At 41.9% G+C, this 23,785-nt stretch overlaps 1 protein-coding gene across 4 annotated transcripts; it reads left to right on the forward strand.

Annotated features, from left to right (window-relative positions):
* The first annotated feature begins 568 nt into the window (after positions 1-568).
* ddc (dopa decarboxylase) lies at positions 569-23,021 on the forward strand. Of its 4 annotated transcripts, XM_068735823.1 has the most exons (16): positions 741-3,111; positions 3,381-3,512; positions 3,613-6,212; positions 8,216-8,423; positions 9,014-9,127; positions 9,214-9,333; positions 11,391-11,525; positions 12,234-12,377; positions 12,966-13,032; positions 13,467-13,561; positions 15,000-15,067; positions 17,086-17,162; positions 18,891-18,910; positions 19,038-19,136; positions 20,831-20,932; positions 21,467-23,021. In XM_068735823.1, exons 4-16 carry the CDS (start codon positions 8,223-8,225, stop codon positions 21,662-21,664), a joined length of 1,440 nt encoding a protein of 479 aa, XP_068591924.1. In that variant the 5' UTR covers positions 741-3,111; positions 3,381-3,512; positions 3,613-6,212; positions 8,216-8,222; the 3' UTR covers positions 21,665-23,021. The 4 variants fall into 4 exon arrangements, with proteins under 4 accessions (XP_068591927.1, XP_068591924.1, XP_068591926.1 ...); XM_068735825.1 differs by lacking the exon at positions 3,613-6,212; XM_068735826.1 differs by lacking the exons at positions 741-3,111; positions 3,381-3,512; positions 3,613-6,212 and adding an exon at positions 569-719.
* The last annotated feature ends 764 nt before the right edge of the window (positions 23,022-23,785 follow it).

Below are 23,785 nucleotides of genomic sequence, written 5' to 3' on the forward strand. Positions count from 1 at the left end.
ACACACCTATTGCAAAACGCACACACATAGACAGCTGGCAGAACGATTAACCATGAACTATATGTGACATGGTTAATAGTTTGTCTTTTGGTGATGCATGCGTTTAGCCACACACATATAAAGGTAACCGTTTGACCTGTTCTATGGCCTATATGCATATTTTGCATATCATTTTTGTATTCTTGATATTTCACCACTTATTGCTTATGGATACGGCTCCTACCTCATAAAGGTAGCAGTGAAATGACCTTACCAAAGAGTTCATTTATTTGAAAGTTTACTCAACGGCAACGAACCTGTATAATCGCTTTTTACAGTGATATAATGTTTCCATTGTCCCCTTCCAGTTCCATTCAGTGGGGGGGGGGGGGGGCACTACATTCAGAATAGATGGAAGGGGGTCAGATAAGGCCCTGACCAGAGCAACAGCCTGTCTGGGCAGAGTACAGTGACCCAGCGGTGTCACAACACAGACACCAGAGGGCTGGACTTCCTCTGGCTCAGCTGGTGATAAATAGATTTAACCAATCTCTGGACTTTGTGCTCACTGGTTTAGGTTTTATTCTCTGTATTGGAATCCAAAGAAATATACTTTGGATTGAATTAAATAAACAAGTGAAAGCTATTTCATACGGCTCCATGTTTCCGTTTTCGGTCGGGACACATAAGGAACCAAGAGAAAGGGGTCTCCTCTAGGGGGGTCTCGCTCAGCCCCTGCGGTAAGCTGCAGCACGCTCACACAACGACACACCACTGACACCGCCTCACACACACATAGTCACATGCATTCCTAAAGCAGGAGAGAGCTAGGGACACCTCACTCCGAGCCGGTCACAAACGGCCGTGAGTTTGATAGAGATTTAAACCTGTGGATACAAAAATGATCTTTTTAAAACAATTGCTATCCGAGCAGTATACTATACTGAAACATAGGAATATGGAGCGGAGGGAAAATCCAGTTATAATCAAGAGAAGAAATTGAGATCTATGTTTTGCGGTCAAGAAAAATAAAGCGAATGAACAACCGATCGTGTTGTTGTTAGTCATACATTACTGTTTGGTGCAATTGGTTACCTGTATGGGTTTCTCTCTTTAAAAATGTTCAGACCGTGCGTAAAACCATATAAGTGCAGCGTCCTTGATGCTTGGTCTACTGTGTCAAAGGCTGCACTTAGATCTGAAATAATTAAAATCCAGCTCTCCGCCTTGTCGGCTGCTAAAATGAGATGATTGGATGCCTTGAGGAGGGCGGTTTCTGTGCTCTGTAAAGCTCTAAAACCTGACTGAAACTTCTCGAAGACATTGTTAGGACACATACAAGCTACAAGCTGGGCTGAAACCACTTTCTCTAAAACCTTTGATAAAAAAGGAAGTTTAGAAATGGGTCTAAAGTTGTTAAGAACAGAGGGACCGAGATTATCTATTTTGCAAAATGGCACTAAATTGTTTTTGATACCAAGTTATAAAACCAAATATGTTGATTTGATCATAGTAATGAAATAGGAGAGGGTGCATTTTGAGCCACACGTGTGCCTGCCTTATCATTTTTTCTGTTTTCTCAGGCGCAGACATCTGTCCTCAGGCCTCTTTCAAACTGAGACCTGTAACATCTGCATTACAAATACAATTTGAAGACATATATTTTCTGTGTATGACAGACACACAGATGGCAAGAGATCAGAGATCAGATCAGGCTAAAAGTTGTGTTTCCTTTGCTCTCTGGTTTTCCTCAACGTCTTTTTTTTCTATTGGTTTTTCCAACTTTGGAAACCCAGCGGTGCCCTTTCATGGTGCGTCAATACGGAGTTTGTGCCCGTTCTGAACGAGCCGATTGTCTTTTAATATCCTTTTGAGCACTTTGCAGGCACCTCTTGTCACCAATGTCGCCGATCCTCGGTAGATGGCTACCAATCGTATTCTGGTTTCAATCCCCCACTGTAGATGCACATCCCATGTCCGTTTGCAATGTTTCCAGTCAGGATGTGTTGTATTGCTCCTCTGGAAAAGTTAACAACAACTTGGCACAGGAATTTTGCACCGAGCATCCTGTTGCTGGGTTAGGCCTGAATTCTTATTTCATCCATCTGATTTTCCCGTCCGGACATCAGAAAGCCAGCGGTAGGCTGGGTAGTTGAATTACCTTAACTAATGGTTAACTTTGCTTCCATCTCAGCTCTCCTCCTCGGTCCTGCAGGTCTGGCTGGATGGTCGCCCGAGGGCGGCTGTGGTCAGTCCAGTAGCGGTCAGCGCTGCACTTAATCCAACGGTCACCGTGTGCAGCCTCGGGCGGTTGCTGCACTTAATCCAATCCCCTCGTCTTCCATTTGCGATGTTGATGAATGTATTCTGTCATGTGCACATGCACACATGGTGGGGACACTCCTGCTTTTGTAGCCTTTGACATTCTGGATCGCCATAAATGTTAATGCTGTCGATGTTGAGGTCTCTCGTTTTCCCTCCTTGATGCCAGCTTTCAGTCTTGCTCTGGCGATGCTCTGTGTTTCCTTGTCACCTTCACCTTTAGCTTGTTTTGTCTCTGAAGAGCCGCTTCACCTCTCCATTCATCCAGGCTTTTGGGTTGGGCCATACCATTGTAATGGTACATTTTTACTTCGTATATATTTCTCCTTCGTATAGATATTTCTACGTAGTACAGTATACAGCCGAGTTACATTTTTAGCATGGCAACTAATCTGTGACCTATTAGGCTACATTTCAAAAGTAACCTTCAACCCTAGATTCACACCTGTGCTGACCTTCTCCACCCCACGCTAACTATTACCTCATGAAGACATCATGTTGACGCTGTGTTGGGAGCATCAATGTAGTGCGCTGGTGTCTTTAACACACCGTGAGTCCCAATGTAATATACAGGGACAAAGCCACTGTCACGGTTGTGGCCGTGCTTCTCTTGCGTTTGCTTCTCCCTTGTTTTCAGTGTTCCCCACTCCTCTTGTCTTCCATGTCCCCGGCTTGTCACTGTGTGTGTGTGTGTGTGTGTGTGTGTGTGTGTGTGAGTCTCTTCCTGTCCTGCCATCAACCCGGGCCCAGTCTACCTACGCACCTGCCAACAATCAGCTCATCACCTCTCCTTGCTCTGTACACACACCTGTGAGTAAATCAACCCTGCTTTTTACGAACAGGACAGCACTCTGCTGCAACATATCACGCATCACGTACACATATATATATATATATATGTACAATTGTGGGTATATATTTTATACTTTGTACTCTTAGGGACGTCCCCATGTGGTTGAGAGAGAGGCCTACATTATTATTTATGTAAAAAGAAAAACCTTAACTGGTTTAAACCGTACCAACCCACATGAGTGGGAGTGTGAGATTTGGTTCAAACCACAACTCTGGTGCCTCATTAGATGAGAGCCACGGGAACCCCAGGGAGTCCCTTGACCCTGCCGGTGCATACCTTCACCCCGCGGCGTCCATGCGACTCATGTTGCAGAAAGGAGGTGAAACAACAATGGCGCCTTCAAGGGAGGAAATCCTAGGTAAGAGTCCTTAATTCACTGGCGAACAACTGACTGTTTTTGGGTCCCGAATTAGAAACGGATAACTTGTCCCGTGCTCCATCTCTGCACCCACCTGCAGAAGGAAGATCACGGAATTCCTGGATTCTTCAAGTCGAAGACGCCAGACAAGAATCAGTGCCGATAGAGCAGTACTGTCCCCGGTCCTAGGTCCGAAGGAGCAGATCCAAGCTGTCACACGGAGGATTAGCTCGCCGTTTAACCCGCCAATACAGAGCGAGTCGGTCACTGGTCCCAAGCAGAGATAGGTCATAGTGCAGGGGTCACTAATAGGCGGGCCGCGGTCCCGATCCGGACCCAGACCCCATTGTATCCGGACCTTGGACCTAAAACCGATAGATAATTGAGAATTATTACATTTTGATGAAGCGCTTCTATTTTAACTCGTGCTGCTTTTCTAGCCTTTACGGCCCTCGTTTACCGGTCCAGGAAACACACCGACCACTTACATGCGCTGTAAATCACATCACGTGATGCTGCTCAGCCAATCAAATGCGTGTATTCCGACAACTTTCCCGAGTTCAATTTTGAAACTGACGATAAATATTGTTGAAAAATGTCTTTATTTGATTTGACAGTCAGTTGTTGACTACATACAGATGTTAATACAACTGTTGGATACTTTAATATATATATATGGCTAAATCACAGCGCAAGTTAGACATTATTGTGATGTTCCGGACCGTTGCATGAGGACATTCTCTTTAACTGGACCTAACTGGACCTTTACTGCTGTGGTGAGGATTTGCCTCGTTTTGAGTGCTTTCTACTCACATACACACACTCACACACACACATATACACGGCGTTACGCTTATTTCATACACATGTGGCGTGTAAGCACGGCCAAAGTGAGACCTGCAACATCTGCATTACAAATACAATTTGAAGACACATATTTTCTGTGTATGACAGACACACAGATGGCAAGAGATCAGAGCAGGCTAATAATTGTGTTTCCTTTGCTCTCTGGTTTTCCTCAAATGTGTAATGAACTCCAATATGTGAACCCTGTTCAATTTAATTACTGGTGCCCTTTCGTGGTGCGGCAATACGGCGTTTGTGCCTGTTCTGAACGAGCCGATTGCTTGTCTTCTGATATGGTTTGTGGCGATCACTGCACGCTGGGTGGATTTGTGTCCGACTCGATCCCGACTTGCTCTGACCTCATGCACAATGTTGTCAACGTTAAACTCACGATATGGATGCAGCTGCAGATTTTACAGCCAGGCGTGACAACGTAAACAACGCCTAGTGTGTATCAAAGAGCTTATGGGCTCTTAGTTTTGACAACATCCACCACATTTTGTAAAAATCAAGTTTATGTTACTGTCCTTTGACCTCTCACCTCAAGATATGTGAATACAAATGTCTCTGGGTACCCAAGAGTCACTGCTTGTACAGATATGTCCACATGTCCAGCCGAATGCACTCAGCTGGCTTAGTTCCTACCAACAGGTCACATTTCACATCCCTACGCAACCGCTCCACGGTCACACAAGGTGTTCCCCAAGGTTCCGTACTCGGCCCACTATCCGACATTTTGAACCGCTATGCCGATGACACCCATCGCCCACATTGACTCCTGCCTGTCTGCAATAAAAGCCTGGATAGAACAACATTTTCTCAAAACTCAGAAGTGACAAAACTGAACTCCTCCTCTGCTCCAAGTCCAAATCAACGACTCCACCTTCACCTTTGATGGGACCACTCACTGTGTCCCCTTCCTCCCAGGCCCACAATCTTGGCGTGATCCATGACCCCATCCTCTCCCTTGACCCTCATATCTGCCAATTTGTCAAATCCTCCCTCTACCACCTTTGCAATATTGCTAAGATCTTCTATTATATTTAATATGTCTGTTACAACCCGGGTCAGTAATCAGTAAAGTTTGCATGTGTGGCAATGTCTGACACAAACTAAACAAAACAGCAGCCGTGTAGAAATGTTCAGGTGGAGAGGCTTTAAAGCTGGAACCAGAGCAGGCTCAGCTGACGGGACACAGACCCCTAGTGGAAGGGAGGGGTCGGAACAATGTCCTTGATTTGTGTATTTGGAAAACTGAAATTTACAAAACAGACTGAAGAATAATCTGGCTTCACTATTACACATTTTAACTATGGTGTTATTTAGCCAGAATTCATGAAGCCAATACAGAAATACTGTATATATTGGTGTTTCTAATTAGTATAACCAGTAAAATACAGTGTATATACAATATTTACTAATACTGGCATCTTTTTTGCTCCAATAATATGGTTGATTGTTATTCATGTATCTTTTCCTGGTGTAGCCAAATTATTTTAATGCCATCTATAACCTGTGTACGCATACGGCAAGTGTACGATTAACACACCTTTATGGGATGTGTGTGTGTGTGTGTGTGTGTGTGTGTGTGTGTGTGTGTAGAAGCACAGCTCCAGAAACCACTTGTGAGTCAATCAATTCTTGTATTGGCCATGAGCCTCGTTCCCATTGGCTGGCCTAGTGGGGGTTTGTGAGGTGGGGGTGGTTAGTGGCAAGATAAAAGGAGCAAATGTCTCTTGTCCAGCTTACACACACACACACACGAACACACTCACCACGTGCCTGTCTGTCTGTCCGTTTGCTGACGCTAAACAAGCGGAAAAGATCCACCATCTGAAGCTCTCACTTCAAAATGTAAGTATGCGCGCACACACACACACACACACACACACACACACACACATGCAAACATGTCTAATCCTATTTGAGATAAGGCTGAGGATAAGGGCTCTGCTTCTCCACCAGGGAAAGAGACATGCAGGGTTAAACACTTGTTGAATGAATGGCAAGACACTGGCGCAGAACAAAGGGCAATGCTCATGTGTTGTGCCATTTAGATAAGCACCATGCCAGTATGTATGGGATAGGTTTACAGCTTTTTGCTAATGATTGATTGCTGTATGACTGATTTATTCTTCAATGCATGGCATGCTCCTGGTTTGCAGATAAACTAAAACACGGTACTGAGTCTTTACCTTATGTGTTAAGTTGTAGATCGATGTGATCAAGGACACCTTGATGAGGCTTGTAATCAGGTTTATGAAACTGTCCGTCGGCGGATTGTATTATGCGAGAATGAGTTTATTACAATCTACAGAAATAGACTTGTCTTCGATGTGGAAATGCTTTTTCCTGTCCAGCTTTTCTGTTTGTGTCAGTCCATAAAATGAAAGGAAACTAAGCTATGATCAGACTGGCTTAATGTATTGCTAAGAGGGTCAAGGGTTCTCACATACATCTAAATTGTGCAAGCTTATACAAACTGTGTCAAGGAGCATGGCTTAGGCTCTGTGTGCGTCCGTGCTGCTTTTCTGTAAATGAAAACATTATAATAATCATTATTTTCTAAAAAGCAAGCTGTATCAATGGGAATAACTGATCCATATGTAACCAGCCATTTTAAATGTGTCCTCAGAGTGCAATTAGATCATACGAGACACTAAATAGCATATCTAGATGAAACTGAAGATAGCGACCTCTCAACCGTTTTAGTCGACTTTTTGTTCTCTCGTTGAACTTGTGTATGGTTTTCATGGGATTCCAACAAACATTGATATTGATATTGAGATTGATGTCCCTAACCCTTATTACCTATAAATCAGTAATAATTGGGAATGATATTAACTTGCCCAAGATCCTTTGGCTCTTATTGAAGGGACAATTCACCCCAAAATCAAAACTACATATTTTTCCTCATCCTCATCTAGATTGTTTTGGTGTACATTGGCTGGTTTTGGTACATGAAACTGCTCACAACAGGGTCTATGGATTAGTTTGACTAACCCGGTCAATTGTGTGTATTTTTTGCCACTTTGAGCACCACAAGCCGAATGCCATATAGTGGTACGTTCCACAGAACACAGACGTCTCTGTAGCCGATGTCTCACATCAAACAACCTAGATCGATGACTAGCACGACATGTAAGAGGAAAGATGTGTATTTTTGACTAACCAGGGCAAACAGGCCTGAGTTTGTTTTAACCTGGTGTGAAAGCACCCTAACATATTCAGCTTAACAGCCCCTCTGCCTGTACACACTCCCTACTTCCAGAGGGATGGAGAGGATGGCATGTGACCGAGTGGGACACGTATTGATCATTTAGCTAACAGGGGTGACGGCCTTACCCCCCCCCCCCCCCCCCCCCTCAAACCGTCTCCTGCTCTTATCATTGACATGCATTCATTCACAACTCTTTTGGCTCACGGCAGGAATCTGTTGAACTGGAAATCGCCCTCATCACCATCTCATTTTAAATGTTTCTCTCAAAAAAATGTTTTTCTGTTGAATACTGTATTTTGCCATACATTTACAGTATTAAAGATACTTTTTGAGAAATAAATACAGCTGAAACGGAACAAGAAAATCTCTGTGTAATGTGCATTTGGTACATTTAAACCTCCAACTATGGCGTCCGTCTCACCTCAGCTGAACTGAGGTCATACATTATCGAACAAGTAGGACCTCATCATAAAGGTGGTTAGTTATTCAACCCATTCCTACCAGTAAGATCAAAGGTCACACTTTAGACTCCGGTAATATTTTACTACAATCCCAAAGAAATCCTCTATAAGTCACATCTAACCCATCTAACTCAACATACGTCTTGAGTAATGACTTCTTCTGCGCTGTATTCCAGCGGTACGATGGACGCAGCAGAGTTTCGGCGCAGAGGGAGGGAGATGGTGGACTATGTGGCCGACTACCTGGAGAACATCGAACAGCGTCCGGTCTACCCAGATGTGGAACCGGGGTACCTGCGTTCCTTGATCCCCAGTGAGGCCCCGCTGGAGCCTGATAACTATGATGACATCATCAAAGATGTGGAGAGGGTCATAATGCCAGGGGTGAGGTTCTACTTTTGTTGATGCACACGTTGGCATTGTAGTCGCACGGATGCTCTTGTAGTTTTTTCTGCAGTGTAATTCAGAATAGTCAGCCACTCAATTTGGAAAGTAATACCGGTGTAGAGAAGCTTTCCTTTTGTGGAATCATGTCAATACATTTAGAAATGTAATCAAGTAATCTGATTACAACAAGCTTCTTCAGTGTCTTCCCTTATCAACACAAAGAGTGGCATCAGTGTTGGGGCGTTCTGACCATATGTTTCATCGCATAGCTCAGACGAAATGAAATGGAATCATCAGAATATTAGTGATGCATTTGAGATTGTTAAAATGATTTATTTTATTAATGCGAATGTATGCTTTTCTGTTCGGACAGTCATACTGTAAACCTATTAATCTGGGGGATCTTTTTCCCAATGCTGCTTAACATATATTTTATATACTCCCTCATGTCCTTTAAAACAATTAGAGGAACTATTGCAAACAAGGTCAAGTGTTTCTGGCAACATGGTGGTGACTTAGATGATCATCTAAAGTCGGTCTTGTTCTCAGATGAATTAAGTATTTGCATGTTTTATCTTTTTTCCCAGGTCACCCACTGGCACAGTCCAAACTTCTTTGCCTACTTTCCGACTGCTAGCTCTTACCCTGCCATGTTGGCCGACATGCTATGTGGAGCCATTGGCTGTATCGGATTCTCCTGGGTAACGAACACGTTGCTGTGTCTCTGTATCTGACACTGTATTTATTACTGCGTACTTCATATTTATATATGCGTACGTGTTTTCAGGCTGCCAGCCCAGCCTGTACAGAGTTGGAGACGGTGATGTTGGATTGGCTGGGGAAGATGCTGAAGCTGCCTGAGCAGTTTATAGCCGGGACTCATGGCCGCGGAGGAGGCGTCATCCAGGTACGTTTGTTTTGTGTGATTTCATGCCTCCCTGCACAAATGCTCTCTGGCAGTCAAAGGAGTCAAACCAACCCTGCCAACATTAGTACTCTTCTGTGGGTTTTTTTTTTAACATGTGTTAAGTCAAAGGCTCACATTTTATAGGCTTACAGGAACCATGACTCACAACTGAGTGCCCCCTGAAACCATATTCATCAGCAATATGTATACTATTGACTTGTTGTCTTTTTCGCTCACCGGTTCACACCGGTTGAAAATTGGCAGGAAATTGCCTTTTCAATATGTCATCCACAGGCAGACGGAGATGGCGGTGCTGGGATTGTTTCGTGTGGCAGAAGGCCAAGCATTAGTTTAGTGTTCCATTGACTGAAACGCAGTAGCAGCAGCAGAGGATGCTATCTATATATATATATATGTGTGTGTGTGTGTGTGTGTGTGTGTGTGTGTGTGTGTGTGTGTGTGTGTGTGTGTGCGTGCGCGTGTTCATGGGATGGTGGAGCATGAGAGTGCACTCTGATGACAGATCTTTTCATGCCTCTTTTATTGTGACCACCTGAGTGAGAGGGCGTGTGTGTGTGTGTGTGTGTGTGTGTGTGTGTGTGTGTGTGTGTGTGTGTGTGTGTGTGTGTGTGTGTGTGTGCGCTCATCTGGCTCATTGTGTTTTTGTTTTGTCTTGCCACTCTCCTTTTTAAGTGCAGCTTACCAGCTCACTATGGCAACGAATGGGGCTCTTTTGGCTGCAGCAGGGCTAATGAGTGTTGTGACAGCACGTTGCAAGACTATTATCATAAACCTTATATCAAAAACACCCTTCTAGTGTCCTCAGATTTCCCTTTATGCCCATGTGTGAGTCATTAAGACTTAGGAGGCAAACAAGACAGTTTGCCTATTATTAAAATGAATTACAAATGACAAACGCTTGCGGAGTTTAATTGACTAAAACAAAGAATATGATATTGTGTAGTAATCATTCTACAGTTGCTACTGCATGAAAATGTTAAAGACACAAACTTGTAGTTTTAATGCATGCATCATCTTGGGCATCATCACCCCTCACCCTTAAGAGCAGTTTTTCTTTTCAGATAGGAACATTTGCAACAGGTTTCCAAGGCTTATTGTGGTAAAAAAAAGTCTGCTTAGTTCCATTTGAAACAGAACCGGCTGAACTTCACGGTTATTGTTGGGTTAAAGGGATCCATGAGAGCTGGTGGACTTTAAATAAAGGCTACCAGGTTCAGAGTCTATGAGCAAGCAGGGGAAGGACAGGAAGGACACCTGGATACGCTTAGAAGCTTGAGGTTTAATGTTACTCTGCACACATTTGACACACATGACATATCCATAACCATTATCCATATTAGCCTGCTTGTCCGGTGATTGATTTGTGCGTGATTGAATGATTTGAACATTTTATTGACTTTCTCGTGGTAATGGCCCAGATAGCTCAGAAGTCAGGCTTCACTTCATCGTGTTGCCTCAGACAATGCTCACTGCTGGCTGCAGTCTTGGGCTGGCTGGGTGATGACGTCTCTAATGAGGACGTGGAGGTGTCACTACTTCTCATCAGAGGGGATAAATTGAAGAGGATTAATTATACGCGCATCACATAGCTGCAAGGCTATGAGAACAGCATCAATAAGGAACAAGGAAATGCCTGCATATTACTCCATGCGACATAAAGGATCTTTGTCATGTCAGAATGTGGAAAAGTGGAAACCACACCCATATTTATACATCATGCTCACCAACAGGCAATCATATTGAGCCCCAGGGTCAAGGCAAGATTTTTTTATTGGGACTTTCTTTGCATTCTCTTGCAATTAATGTTGCGTTCTTTCACAATAAATTGTGTTACTTTGCAATACTTCTCTTCTTCCATCCCCTCTCAGCCATATATATCCGCTCCGCTGCTCCCACTGCACCGGCACATATAAGATGCAACAACCCATACTTTGTGTCAAATTAGACCAAAAGTAGGAATATGTAAATACAGTTTGGTTTGAATTCACAACAGTGGAGATGCAGTGCTTTACAAGTTCCCTCTAATTCTCCAACAGAGCACAGCCAGTGAGGCTACCCTGATGTCCCTGCTCGCTGCCCGCTGTAAAGCAGTCCGACGGGTTCAGGCCACCAACCCTGAAAAATTAGAGGCTGAAATCCTGCCCAAACTGGTGGCGTACACCTCTGAGCAAGTAAGCACACAAATATGTGTCCAATATCACTTATGTCATGGTTAATGCAAATGCTAAGCCTACTCTGATTCCTATCATTTCTGACTTTACTCATAGGTCTTTAACACTTACTCAGATATTTGTAAATCACTTTGTTTACAAATGCATTTATCAAAGTTTTTCATTAAACCTTATTGTTTGCCAAGGTACCTAAGCCAGGTTTGTATACGTTTCACTTTCTCAGTCGTCCATGTGAACTAAGATCGTTAGAGGTTACTTCAGTAACAGTGAAATAGTTGTTCAGTGGTTTAGTGAGACAGAGAGTCAGTCAGGCTGTAGCTAGCTCTGGTCGGGTTTAATACCGTGCTGACTCTGTGATTGGGTTAGGAAGTCGCCTGAGGGCCACACAGACCTTTGTAGGGAGAGCAGTTTGTTGTGTTTCTACCGGAGAACACCGTTCAAATGGAATCACCGGGTGCACATGTCTTATGTGTGTATTTCTTTCTGCTTAGTAATCTATTGTAGATGATCAGGGATGCATCATTGAAGCTCTGGTGTTGAGTAGGTGCAGGCTTATCTCCAGAAAAAATGTCACCGTATAAAATCATTCATTATCCATGAATAAGAAATAGACTTTTAAGGTTTATCTTCTGACCAAAAGCAGGAGGCGATTCAACCCAAACGACTTGCTTACATTGCATTTTTCACACATTGCATATCTTTCCTAAGGCTCACTCCTCAGTGGAGCGTGCTTCTCTGATTGGAGGAGTGGTGATGAAGAAGGTTCCCACAGATAACACCTATGCTGTCGGAGGCGGCATGCTTAAGAAGATGCTGGAGGAGGACAAAGCGGCTGGACTCATCCCTTTCTACGTAAGAAAAGAGAAAAACCAGCATCCATCCAGCCCACTGTCACAAAGCTATTGCACATAGACACAAAAATCAACTCCATCTCCAACAGTAGATATGGTTAATTTTTCCATTACGTTATACATGCCTCGACCGTTGGATTCTTTTGCTGCTTTTGCTCCACATGGAAATATTACAACCACTTGCTGCTCACTCAGATACAATGATACAATGATACAACGCGCGCGATGCTGCTGTGCACACCCCAAGGCTTCTGCTGAAGGATAACGTTGTTTGTTTTGAACCTAATGCATGTCTGTCTGGTTAAGGTCAATAATCCCTGCCTCAGCTGGACCCACAGATCACTATCAGTGAACAATATTCGAGAGGCAGCAATGGTCCAGCACCATGAATTATCGAAAGAGACATTCAGATCTACGTTTGAATAAACACATCGTATCTGTGCTTGTACGAAAGCCATATGTTACAGTAGCAGCAATGACCAACGTGTTAAGATCCAATCTTTCATCGTTGTGACATTGGAAATGGAAAATGATCTTGGGTACAAATTCACATTAGGGTGTTAATGATTTGTATGTTGGTGTCTTTCAGTTCTGTGCGACCCTTGGCACCACGTCATCCTGTGCTTTTGATCACATTACCGAGCTGGGGCCCATATGTGAGTCAACTTTTGCATCAGAACACACTTTTGTTTTACCACAGGAAAAGGATTGTCAAGCCCTGTTGGCTGTAGTAGCTTTACAACACACACTTTGATTTGAGAGAGGCCAGCATGCTTGGAAGGGAAATCCAAATCAAGAGGGCGTCAGGGTGTGTGTGAGGATGTCCTGCCACCAAATGTACTGCTTGAGTGTGTGTGTGATTGAGAAACAAACAGACATACAGAAAAAAAATATGAATTTAGTCAGTTTTCCAAATATTCAGTAGCCTATTAAGTTGCTTCAGTATTAATGACCTAGCTGAAAATAGACAACTTGAATTAATAGACTGACGTGTTAAGAATATGTGTGTTCTATGCATCTGCAGTAGTTAGATTGACAGAAGTAATTATTTGATGGATGTTAATAACCTCTCTGTTTGTGTCTGTTCCAGGTAATGAGGAAAATATGTGGATGCACATTGATGCAGCATATGCAGGGAGTGCATTCATCTGTCCTGAATTTAGGCCTTTGCTGAATGGCGTTGAGGTGTGTAAAAACATGCAAGCATTCGTGTTCATACAGTGCATAAACACCATAACACATAGTTGGATTTTAACCTTGATCATCCCAATATGTGTAGGACGAATTTAATATGGTTTAAGCGCAGTCAAAACGTGTGCATCCACCTGCATGGATACATGATGCTGAATGACAAGACTACCTATTTCTGTTAAATTGGTGGTGAAATATCTCTCATAGCATCTATGAAAGGAAACACTAACCGCATACTGAGCGTATCCAGCTGCTTTATTTCAGTTTGAAAATGGCATAACGTTAATGTCAAGGAGGAAGCATGCAAGAGCGAGTAATAGCCGAACAACTGCCATTAGCGCCGGAGCGTCAATCTGCCTTTTGAGGCTGCCGAGGCAGCTGTTGCTCCCCGAGCTGTGCAGAGGCGCAGAGATAAGGACAGAGTAATTTCCTGAGGCAGCGTTGGACCTTTATATATATATATCTCACTGTTTATTAGACACACGGTGTTGGTGGGGAGATAGAGAAAACCGATTTGACTGTAAAAAAAAACAACTTTTGTTTCATCTAAAGTCAGGTATTGGATATGAACGGCTACACATTTTGCTCTCATAATCTTGCAATTTTACAATTTGTAGTGTCTTTTAATGTATTGTGAATTAGATATTCAGGGTCGTTCTTGAAGGAAGTGGAGAGTGGATTACTAAATTATAAACGTATTTAAACCACATGCAGATAGAGTTAGTATAATCAATATACTGTAGTTATAGCATGTAATTCTGGCGCATTAACAGGTCAAAAAATATTGGACTAGGACACGGAGAAGGAACCCAGTCTTTTAGGACGACGGTGCAGCCCTGCTGAAGGGTTGGTTGCTAGGATATGGGCGATGGGCGAGCAGGAAACCAGCCCTCTTTAAATCAGTCAGCTTGGCAACTGTCAGCCAGGAGTCTGTCTCACATTGTCTCTCTTCGCTGTGTTATTGCATTTGCGGAGGTAGAAAAAAGGATATTACACGAGATAGCCAACAAACAGATGAGAGCAGATTAGGAAAGGTTTGTCTCCCTTTGAATACAGCCTGCCAGGAAAGGGTTATTTCCCTTGTGCTCTGGGAGCTGTTGGCTGGATGTCCCTCTTTTGCATTTCAAATAAATCATGCCTGCTTTAGTCCAGATAATGCTGCTGGTGAAAAGGTTGTCTCTGCATCAGTAATGGTAAATTAAGATGTATTATTGGCCAAAAACACATTTCTCAAGTTGTGCTGATGTAACATAAGAAAATATTAGAACTTGTGTGACCAATTATTACGTTTCATTATCCTCTGGGCGACTTCTTTGATCTTGCTAAAAATATGTGGCAGTATATGCAGACTTCACGGAAAGCCACTGATGTTTTGTGTTCATTTTCGTTATTTAATACCTTTTCAGAGAATTAATTATTGTTTCTTTTAAAGTTTGCAGACTCTTTAAACTTCAACCCACACAAATGGCTTTTAATCAACTTCGACTGCTCTACAATGTGGTAAGTTATGCACGTCAATATACTCGTTTAAGACTCAGTGCCCTACAGGCGAACTCTCAGTCAAGCTCCAAAACATGTGACTCTAGACAGAGTTGACATGTGAAATAGATATTTAGAATTGTTCACCTGTTTATCAGGCAAACTGGGAGCGCAGATAGCTATTAGAAATGTTTTACATCTGCTTGTTTTCTTTGTGACTCATTAATCAAAGGATTTAGAGAAGCTTTGTACACACTGAAGAATATGTCAACAGGATGCCAGATCAACATTTTATTTTGAAGGAAGAGACCCAGATAAAGGAAACAGTAACAGACCTTCAGGTGAGATGAGGTCAAACCTTTTTTACCTGCAGGTTTATGTCCATGGTATGTATTCTGGAATGATGGTTCTTGATGATTGAGTCAGTAACGCCCCTTATGATAAGTTGCTGTATGTTATATGTAACATAGACCTGAATTGCATGGCAGTGGTGTTCCTCTCTCTGCACACTCAGGCAGGACCTAATCACCAACTTGAGAAGGTGGGCTTGGTTGGCAAACCTTCAATTTATGTCAGATGTTTTGTGGTAATTTGATTAGAGACAATACATCATTAAAGCACATTATTAGATGACATTATATATTATGCACTTCCTGCTTTTGACAGCTGTGCAGTCGTTTATTCAAATTGCAGATTAAGACCCATATGACATTTGAAATACAGTATAGTGAATTTAGGTCCACTCTTTGGTGCAATGCTGCTTAACTTAAATATATCAGTAACTAGAAAGGTGCACTTAATATCTTTCGGATATCGTCAACGACTGTTGCTGTATTGTGGGATTGAATGACTACAACCCACAACTGCCTAATCCCCATCTAGACACCAATGTCCTGTTAAACCCACTTCATTCGTACTCAGAAACAAGTGAAAGACACGCCATGCAATTTTGCCAAAAAACTAAATGAAGCTGTGTGTCTGCCCAGCAGCTGCTGAGCTGTGGTGAGGTGGAGCAGTGTGTGTACTGGTGGTTCTAGGTTCTGTTCAGTTCGCTTAGCTTTGCTCAAGCTACACTCTTGATATGGTGTGACGTTTTGTGCCACAGTCCCTCCTCATGGGCACAGTGCCAGCAGCTGTTGAGAAATGATTTATTTTTCATTCATGTTCTGATTGGAACCAGCGACTTTCTGCTCACAAGGTCCACATGGCCACGCTTGAAGATGACATTTTATTGAATTACGCATGGTATTGGATTATTTTATGATATTTATAATATTTTGTAATTTAATATTTTACCAGTTTACCTCAGAGGCTTTCATGGACCCATGAAGTAACAACGAGTAGTCCATTTAAAGCTGATATCAATCTACACCACATTATTTGCACAGTAAAAATAGAGCTACGCCTCCCGTATGCCCCTTTTGTCTGCAGCAAACAGAACGAGGCATGCTCTACAAAAGAACTGTTTCAAACCTCAACATGTGGTGAAGGGAACATGTTCCTTCAACCATTTTTCCATCACATCCCCACTTTCCTCGCTGAGATTTTCCTTGAAAATTCGAGTTGTTTTCTCATTTCTGCGACTTTGGATTTATTCCAATAAACAAATCAAAATGTATATAAAAGTTATATTTACTATCTAATATATATATATATATAGTCTGTTGCTGCCGTTACACAGGTTAGACCCAGCGCTGTTGTGGCGAGTAGATGTGTGTGGAATTAAACTGAATTTGAATTATATAGAATTGAATTTTCAGTGAGGATCAAATAGTTTCCGGCCAACTGAATTAAATTACATTCGGTTTTGAGTTTACAGGAGTTTTTTGGACACATATTCCTGCCCATACATAATCATCAAAACACCTTTTTCCTAGAAAGAGTTAAAGTCTTAAATATTTGTTTGTATTTTTGAATGGTTAAGTAATACAATGGTGTAAAGATTTTTGTCAACACCTATCAACTATCACTGCATTTGGTTGTCTCAGCATTTGTACTCGTTGCAATGAGAACACAGTTGAATCTAATCTAATCAACAGGGTGAAGAAGAGAGAGGACATCATTGGAGCCTTCAAGATGGACCCGCTCTACCTGAAACACGAAAACCAGGAGTCAGGTAGAGTCCTTCCACTTAAAGTATTTGAATCCATGATCACAGATCAGGTTGGATGAATCTGGGGGTCTACTGCATAACATAGTGACACAAAATGAACAGTAGTGACCTTGTTTGCTGTTCACATTGTGAGGAAGGTGGTTTGTGTGCCCATTTGAGCCAAAATCCACACATAACCAATTCAGCAATAACTACTGAAGCGGGGCACCGTGGTCTTAAAATGCAGTGTAGCGTAGCGTAGCCTGAACCAGATGAACACAGGCGTGAAGATGAATGTGTGAGTGTGTGTGTGTGTGTGTGTGTGTGTGTGTGTGTGTGTGTGTGTGTGAGTGCTCTTGTACATCTATGTTTGTGAGGACCTATGAGAGTTTTAGAGCTTGAGAGGGAGAAGATTTTTGAGTGTTTGAACATAGTTTTGCATTCTGTCATCAAGGTTTGGGATTACTGAAAAAAGTGTGTGTGTGTGTGTGTGTGTGTGTGTGTGTGTGTGTTAACTATTCACTGTTTGCTTCTGTGAGACAAATCTGTAATTATGTTCGACCTGTAGTTAAGCTAAGTTACTGTATTTGTGACTTAATTGAATTATTGCACCCTGTCACCATACCATCTGTCCCAGCTGATCCGTTCTGTGCAATTTAGGCGATGCGGGAAGACGCACCCTTACTCTGCCTCTGATTGGCTGCTGAACGCTAACGTTAACGCTAATCTATCATACATAGTTTCGGTAATATTAACAACAACAATAACAAGCATTATTCTCATTTTACATATTCTCATATTTCCGTATTTATTAGAGGCTACCATGATAGGAATATTGTCACTTGTCTCTGGCCTGTCTAGTTCGAAGTGCTCGTTAGCATCATAGCTAGCCTAACACTAGCGTTCAGCAGCCTGTAGTCAATCAGAGGCAGAGAAGGGGCGGGTCTTCCTGAAAGGCAGAAGTGAGTAGACGTTCTTGCGCATTCGCAGAACGGATCGGGCAGCTGGGACAGATTTTGTACCGACACACCCCATTAACATGAAAATCATCATCAAGATCAATCATCAAAATGAAGATGAGTCACACTTGACTTTAAAAAAAATCCCAAAATTTGACTCTGTGTCTATATACTGTATGTATCCACTTCTGCTACAATTGCGTGTGCTGGTGTTTATGCTCCCAGCCCGCAGCTGGGCTCAGAGCTGCACTGTAATTTGTCAGACAGACAAGCAGACAGAGAGAAAGACAAACAGCTACCTCCCACCACTCCGAGGCACCTTACACAAGCCTTTTGCTCACACAATCTAGACTATTCAATCTAATTAGTGGTTATTAGCACCGGCTAACACGGGCCCCATTCTGTATAGATGGAATATCTGCAGCCAGTGGTCTGTGTGGACTGACAGTGCTGTGATCAGTGAGATACTGTATAGAGGGTGGGCGTAATGACAGCAACACCTGGACAGTAAAAGGCAATCCCAAATCCCAAATAGCTTTATAATAGATACTATTGTGAAGCTGATAATGTTTTCAATGTCAGAGCTTTGTTGATTCTGCTTCATGAACGTTGTTGTTCCCTCTTCTGTTGTTTTGCTAACAGGAGAAATTGCTCTTTTTTTGCATGATAATCTAATGACGAGAATGCAGACTGACCCTGGAATAGATTGAAAATGCAGCATTCACAATGTTCACTATTACTCTGTGATGTGACATTGTTTTACTGATTCCTGAACTGTTTCTTCTTTCAACAGGGCTGGTCACAGATTATAGGGTAAGATGAATCAATGTCGATTCAGTTTCTACAATTTGCTAGTAATCAAATAATCCCAGTTAGCATCACATTTGCAGAGTTTAAAGCTATAACCACTCGCCTGCTCTCTTCCTCCTCTGTCCTGAAGCATTGGCAGATTCCACTTGGAAGAAGATTTCGCTCGCTGAAGATGTGGTTTGTCTTCCGTATGTATGGACTCCATGGCCTGCAGGCTCATATACGAAAGGTAGGAGAACCAACTGACTGATCCACCTTGTATCTTTGCACTTTAAGGGACAGTGTTGCACTCTGAGGATAAAATGCAAAAGGCTCTATTCAGAGCCATCGTTAGGCTTTTCCATAGTGGGCTCATTCTAGGCTAATGGAAGAAAAGATTCTTAGTTTCTGGTGATTATAGTGTCTTATAGTGTCAGCTTATAGGTAGTGTTGATTCATGAAATGTACGAGTGCTGACAGTGGTATGCAGTCTGGGTTTTACCTTTCTTCCTCTTAGGGTCTCATTCCTTCTCAGTCACTCCCAAAAAAAATAGAAAACACTTGTGACTGTCACGTATGCCTGGTCTTTATGGTAAATGCCATCTCCGTCCTCCCTTCCTCGCCTCACCCCACCTAATCCTTCTTAGCACTATAGTCAGTCCACTGCCCAATCTCTGCCTCCATCAGCATATCCTGTCAGTCATATATGCGTCTGGCCTGCATCTTCTTTTTATAGCAACATTTTCCTACATTTCTCCTCCAGTGCCCATCCTCCCCACCCATGCTTCACCCCTGCATGCCTGTCTCTCCCCCTCGTATTCCTCTTCCTCCCCCCAGTCTGCTCTGTCAATCAAATAAGCCTGTTTTGTGTTTACTCTCCATTTTCAATGAAGCGGCAGAAGCAGCAGTGATCCCTGCAGCCATAACCCGTGACACACTACTACACTGTACATCCGTCCTCTAGATTCGGTTTGAGCACTATGTTCAAATGGAAATACAGCATGTGTGACGTACCGATTGTGAGTTTAGTCTTTTCCAGGAAAACAAAGTTAAACTCTACTTTTTTTCCCTTTATGAACTCTAATGAATTATCCTCCTATGAGAAAATTATCTTGTTAAATGTAGCATTTTAATGACAAAGGCTTTAAATGTTAAATACCTAGAATACGGTAATTATCCAAACAGACAATGAGGTCATTATAGTATATTGGCTTGTAAACACCTCTGAGTGATGATGAATTACTGGCTGGGAATTAGGAAACAAGTTGGTGGTCAACCAGCTGTTTTTTTTAGGCCAGTGCTCGGCCTCATTAGAGAGGCAGGAAACGTGGAGTTGAAGTTGGTCCATATAATTGTGATCAGATGTAGTGATGCACGTTTAGGGTTTCACTATGCAGTCAATGTCCAGGTGGGCTATTTGATCATAAGTGAATAAATGTGTTTGATCGCACATTGTCATTTTGAAAATGACAAAATTACATTTCCAGGGAACATATTTTGATACAGACTATTTTAAGGTTGCCGAGTCCTGATTTTGAACTGAGCATTCTAGGCAGTACTTTCTACCAGGATGTGTACAATACCTCAACATGCTCTATTAATCAAATGTGTTCTGTTATCAACAGTTACAGATGGTTACATTTAATTTATAGCCACTCTAGAGAGTTACAGACTGATCTGATGTCTATGGCTTATAGCACTGTGCCGTGCAATGATACAACACTGCCACCTAGTGAGAATCATACAAATGATAGCCTTTAGTAGAGTTGCTTGCTAATTGTAATTCTTTAACTTCAGACATTGTCAGATCTCTGCAGACTTAATTTTAACTTGTGGGCATTAAGAGCAATGCAGTCGTCCTTTCATCTAGAAACACGGTGCAGTTTACAAACAGCTCATGAGTCGGATTATTATTATTACATTATCTGTGTCTTCTCTTTGCAGCACGTGGTCCTGGCCAAAGAATTTGAGAGTCTTGTGCGAGCAGACAAGAGGTTCGAGATCTGTGCCGAGGTTATCATGGGACTGGTTTGCTTCAGGCTCAAGGTAACAACATCCAACATTAAAGAACTGCAATGTGATGCTTTTTTTTTTTTGTATTAATCTATAGTTTACATTGGCAGAGGAAAGCTGAGGTCTATAGTTCATTTTAATAATGTTGAATATGGTGTGTCATAAGATGACATACACATTATCCATCTATTGTACCGGCCCAGTCTTTCTTACACACATGAAACTCAATTACAGGTGAGTTATAAAGCAACGAGAGCACATATATTTTTGCATTCACTGTGATATATGAGAAAAAAATGTATAGTGTGAGTCATTTCACCTTATTTTAATCTATGTAAATGGAGATATCTTAAAAGTCATGGTATGATTAGAATAAACTAATCAGCTCATTGCTGAACACGGGTAACAGCGCAGTTCTGAGTGAATATAGAACTTCCAGTTAGGAAACACTACACAATGCAACACGACCAATAGTGTAACCTAGTAACCCAAGTGTCTAGGAAAGACATACATCCTGGCTGTTGTAAACAATGTGAGGTTTTTTTTCCCCGCCTTGTCTCCTCTCAGGGCTCCAATGATTTGAACCAGCTCTTGCTAAAAAGGATCACCAACAGCAGAGAGATCCACCTGGTGCCTTGCCAGCTCTCTGGCCTCTTTGTCATCCGCCTCGCCATCTGCTCACGCAGCACTGACTCATGTCACATCCAACATGCATGGCGGCACATCACGCAGCTGTCCTGTGAGCTTTTGCAAAATAATCATTGACCAAAAAGGCTGGAAAAGGGGGCTGTCCACCCTAATTCCAAAAGTAGGACCAATGTGAGGACACAGATTCTGAGTTTCATGTTGCAGATGTAAAATGTCACAAAGGGAATGAACAATGAATTCACAGCTCCCTTAGCAGTAAGGTATCTTTCTGTCTGCAGCCATGTTATGTAGTCTAGTAAGCAGTATGTTGATCAGTTAATGCATGTGAAAATAACTTAACACAAATGTGTATGAAAGGAAAGAATGCAGGTTCCAGATATTACATTTTCTATCTGCAACCTCTCCTCCATTGACTTTGCTTTTATCGCTCACTTTTTAATGATTGTGTTATTGTCCTCATTGTAATGCAATCATCCTGCTGTGGACCAAGACCTATCTTTTCTGTCTATGCCGCTTCTGTGTCTTCTACGACAAAAAAACCATGGGTTTGTTTGGTGGTGAATTCGTTGCACATTGTGTGAATTAATTTATGAGTCAATGTGTGTCTGTAATTTTCTCTGGGTGGGTGCTCATAGAGAAACAGCTTTTCTATGTCTATGTTTCTTGATATGCTATAAATAAAGGATTAGAAATGAATGAGTTGTAATAGTGTTACAACGGTTACTTCATCACATTGCAACAAGAATTCGAACATTGCTCCTAGGAATCAGGCAAACCCCTTTGATAAGCGCATTAATTTATTATTAATATAGGACATCATTAGCTAAATTAGTTGTGTTTCATATATAATGTCAGGCAAGGGCCTATCATATCTTTGGATACAGAATTACTATAAATTCATTTTGTGTTTTATAAACTGAAGTTTCCCAAAAGTGTACAAGACAATCGCTCTTTCACAGTCTTAACATAATCACCCTATAGTTATGTTTCTATGTTCAGACAGAAATACATTATTGAATAGGGTTAAAAAAATAGAGTTTAAAACCTAAGTTGTGTAAGTGGTGCTGACTGCACACTATCTAACATAGATGTGGTTGCTATAAGATCATTCCATTACAGCATTGTGTGAACATTGAATCTAGGATCCTTTACACCCCCTCATCAGTCTCTCATCATCTACAGTATGTTTAACTTTAAGCCTCAAGATTTAAGACTGATTCACATGATTAACAAATGTTGTTAAAACAAGACTAGTCTCCTGCTTGTTGTCCACATCCACAATGTATATTTCACTACTATTTGTCCATCAGGAAATATGTAAATTTGTGGTTTGACGTCACCAAACCGTGTTGTTAATTCATAAGATTGTGTCAAAGTATGAGGCTGTTGTTGATCAAGGTGTTTTCTCGTTGGCTTGGCTTGTGAGTTGCATGCAATGGTAAGGGTTTATTTCAATAAAGTCTACTGTAGTCTGCATAGTGTTTAGATCTCTCTTTTTAAATCCTCATTAAAGATTTACAATATATTAGGGTCACGACAAAAGATTGAGAGGGTGCGCTATGGTCTTAAAAGTTTGAAAACCACTGATGATAGTATGAAATTGCCCTATCTGGATACAACTGTTGCGACCTCTCAACATGTTAGACACCATCATACACAGCTGATGCAGTCAGTAGTTATGTTCCCAGTACATTACTGAAAGAGTAGTGAAAATCCAGTCTGATATAATCCTGCTGTCCCTTCCCTGCAGTGTACTCAATTAAAGATGACAGGAATAGACGCACACACCTAAACACACACACACACACACACACACACACACACACACACACACACACACACACACACAACCAATCAACATGCTGTGCCACTCAGCCTTCTCTGAGCATCCTAATCCCTGAGGACAAAGGCGTGCGTTCTATAAATACAGATGACGATTCAGTGTTACATTAATTCTTTCAGCCCCTGATTACTGTCAACGGTATTGGCCTGCTCATTCACTTTCTTCAACAGAAGTTAAGATCATTCTGGTACAAGAATAATTGCAGGCTGGCATAATTTATCTATAGTAATTAGTTTGATCTGTAAAACATGTCAACAGACAAGTCATATTGGCTCTGTTAAGACAGAACTGTAAATAAGGATGATGGTACAGTTTAAGTGCTTGACCATATAAGTGAAATATGTGCTTTTACAGGACTCTTTTTTCACTTTAGTTATTGTGTGGAATGTCAGTTA

This window comes from Cebidichthys violaceus, unplaced genomic scaffold, assembly GCF_023349555.1.
Source record: "Cebidichthys violaceus isolate CVI_PGR_0920_01 unplaced genomic scaffold, fCebVio1.0.p SCAF_7, whole genome shotgun sequence".
NCBI lineage: Eukaryota > Metazoa > Chordata > Actinopteri > Perciformes > Stichaeidae > Cebidichthys > Cebidichthys violaceus.

Bases quoted from the DNA above. Each gene is read 5' to 3' on its own strand.
- ddc (XM_068735822.1), top strand. From the start codon at position 8,190: ATGACTTCTTCTGCGCTGTATTCCAGCGGTACGATGGACGCAGCAGAG. The intron at 13,033-13,466 runs GTGAGTCAACTT...TGTCTGTTCCAG, and splicing joins TACCGAGCTGGGGCCCATAT to GTAATGAGGAAAATATGTGG. The intron at 18,911-19,037 runs GTAAGATGAATC...TCTGTCCTGAAG, and splicing joins GGCTGGTCACAGATTATAGG to CATTGGCAGATTCCACTTGG.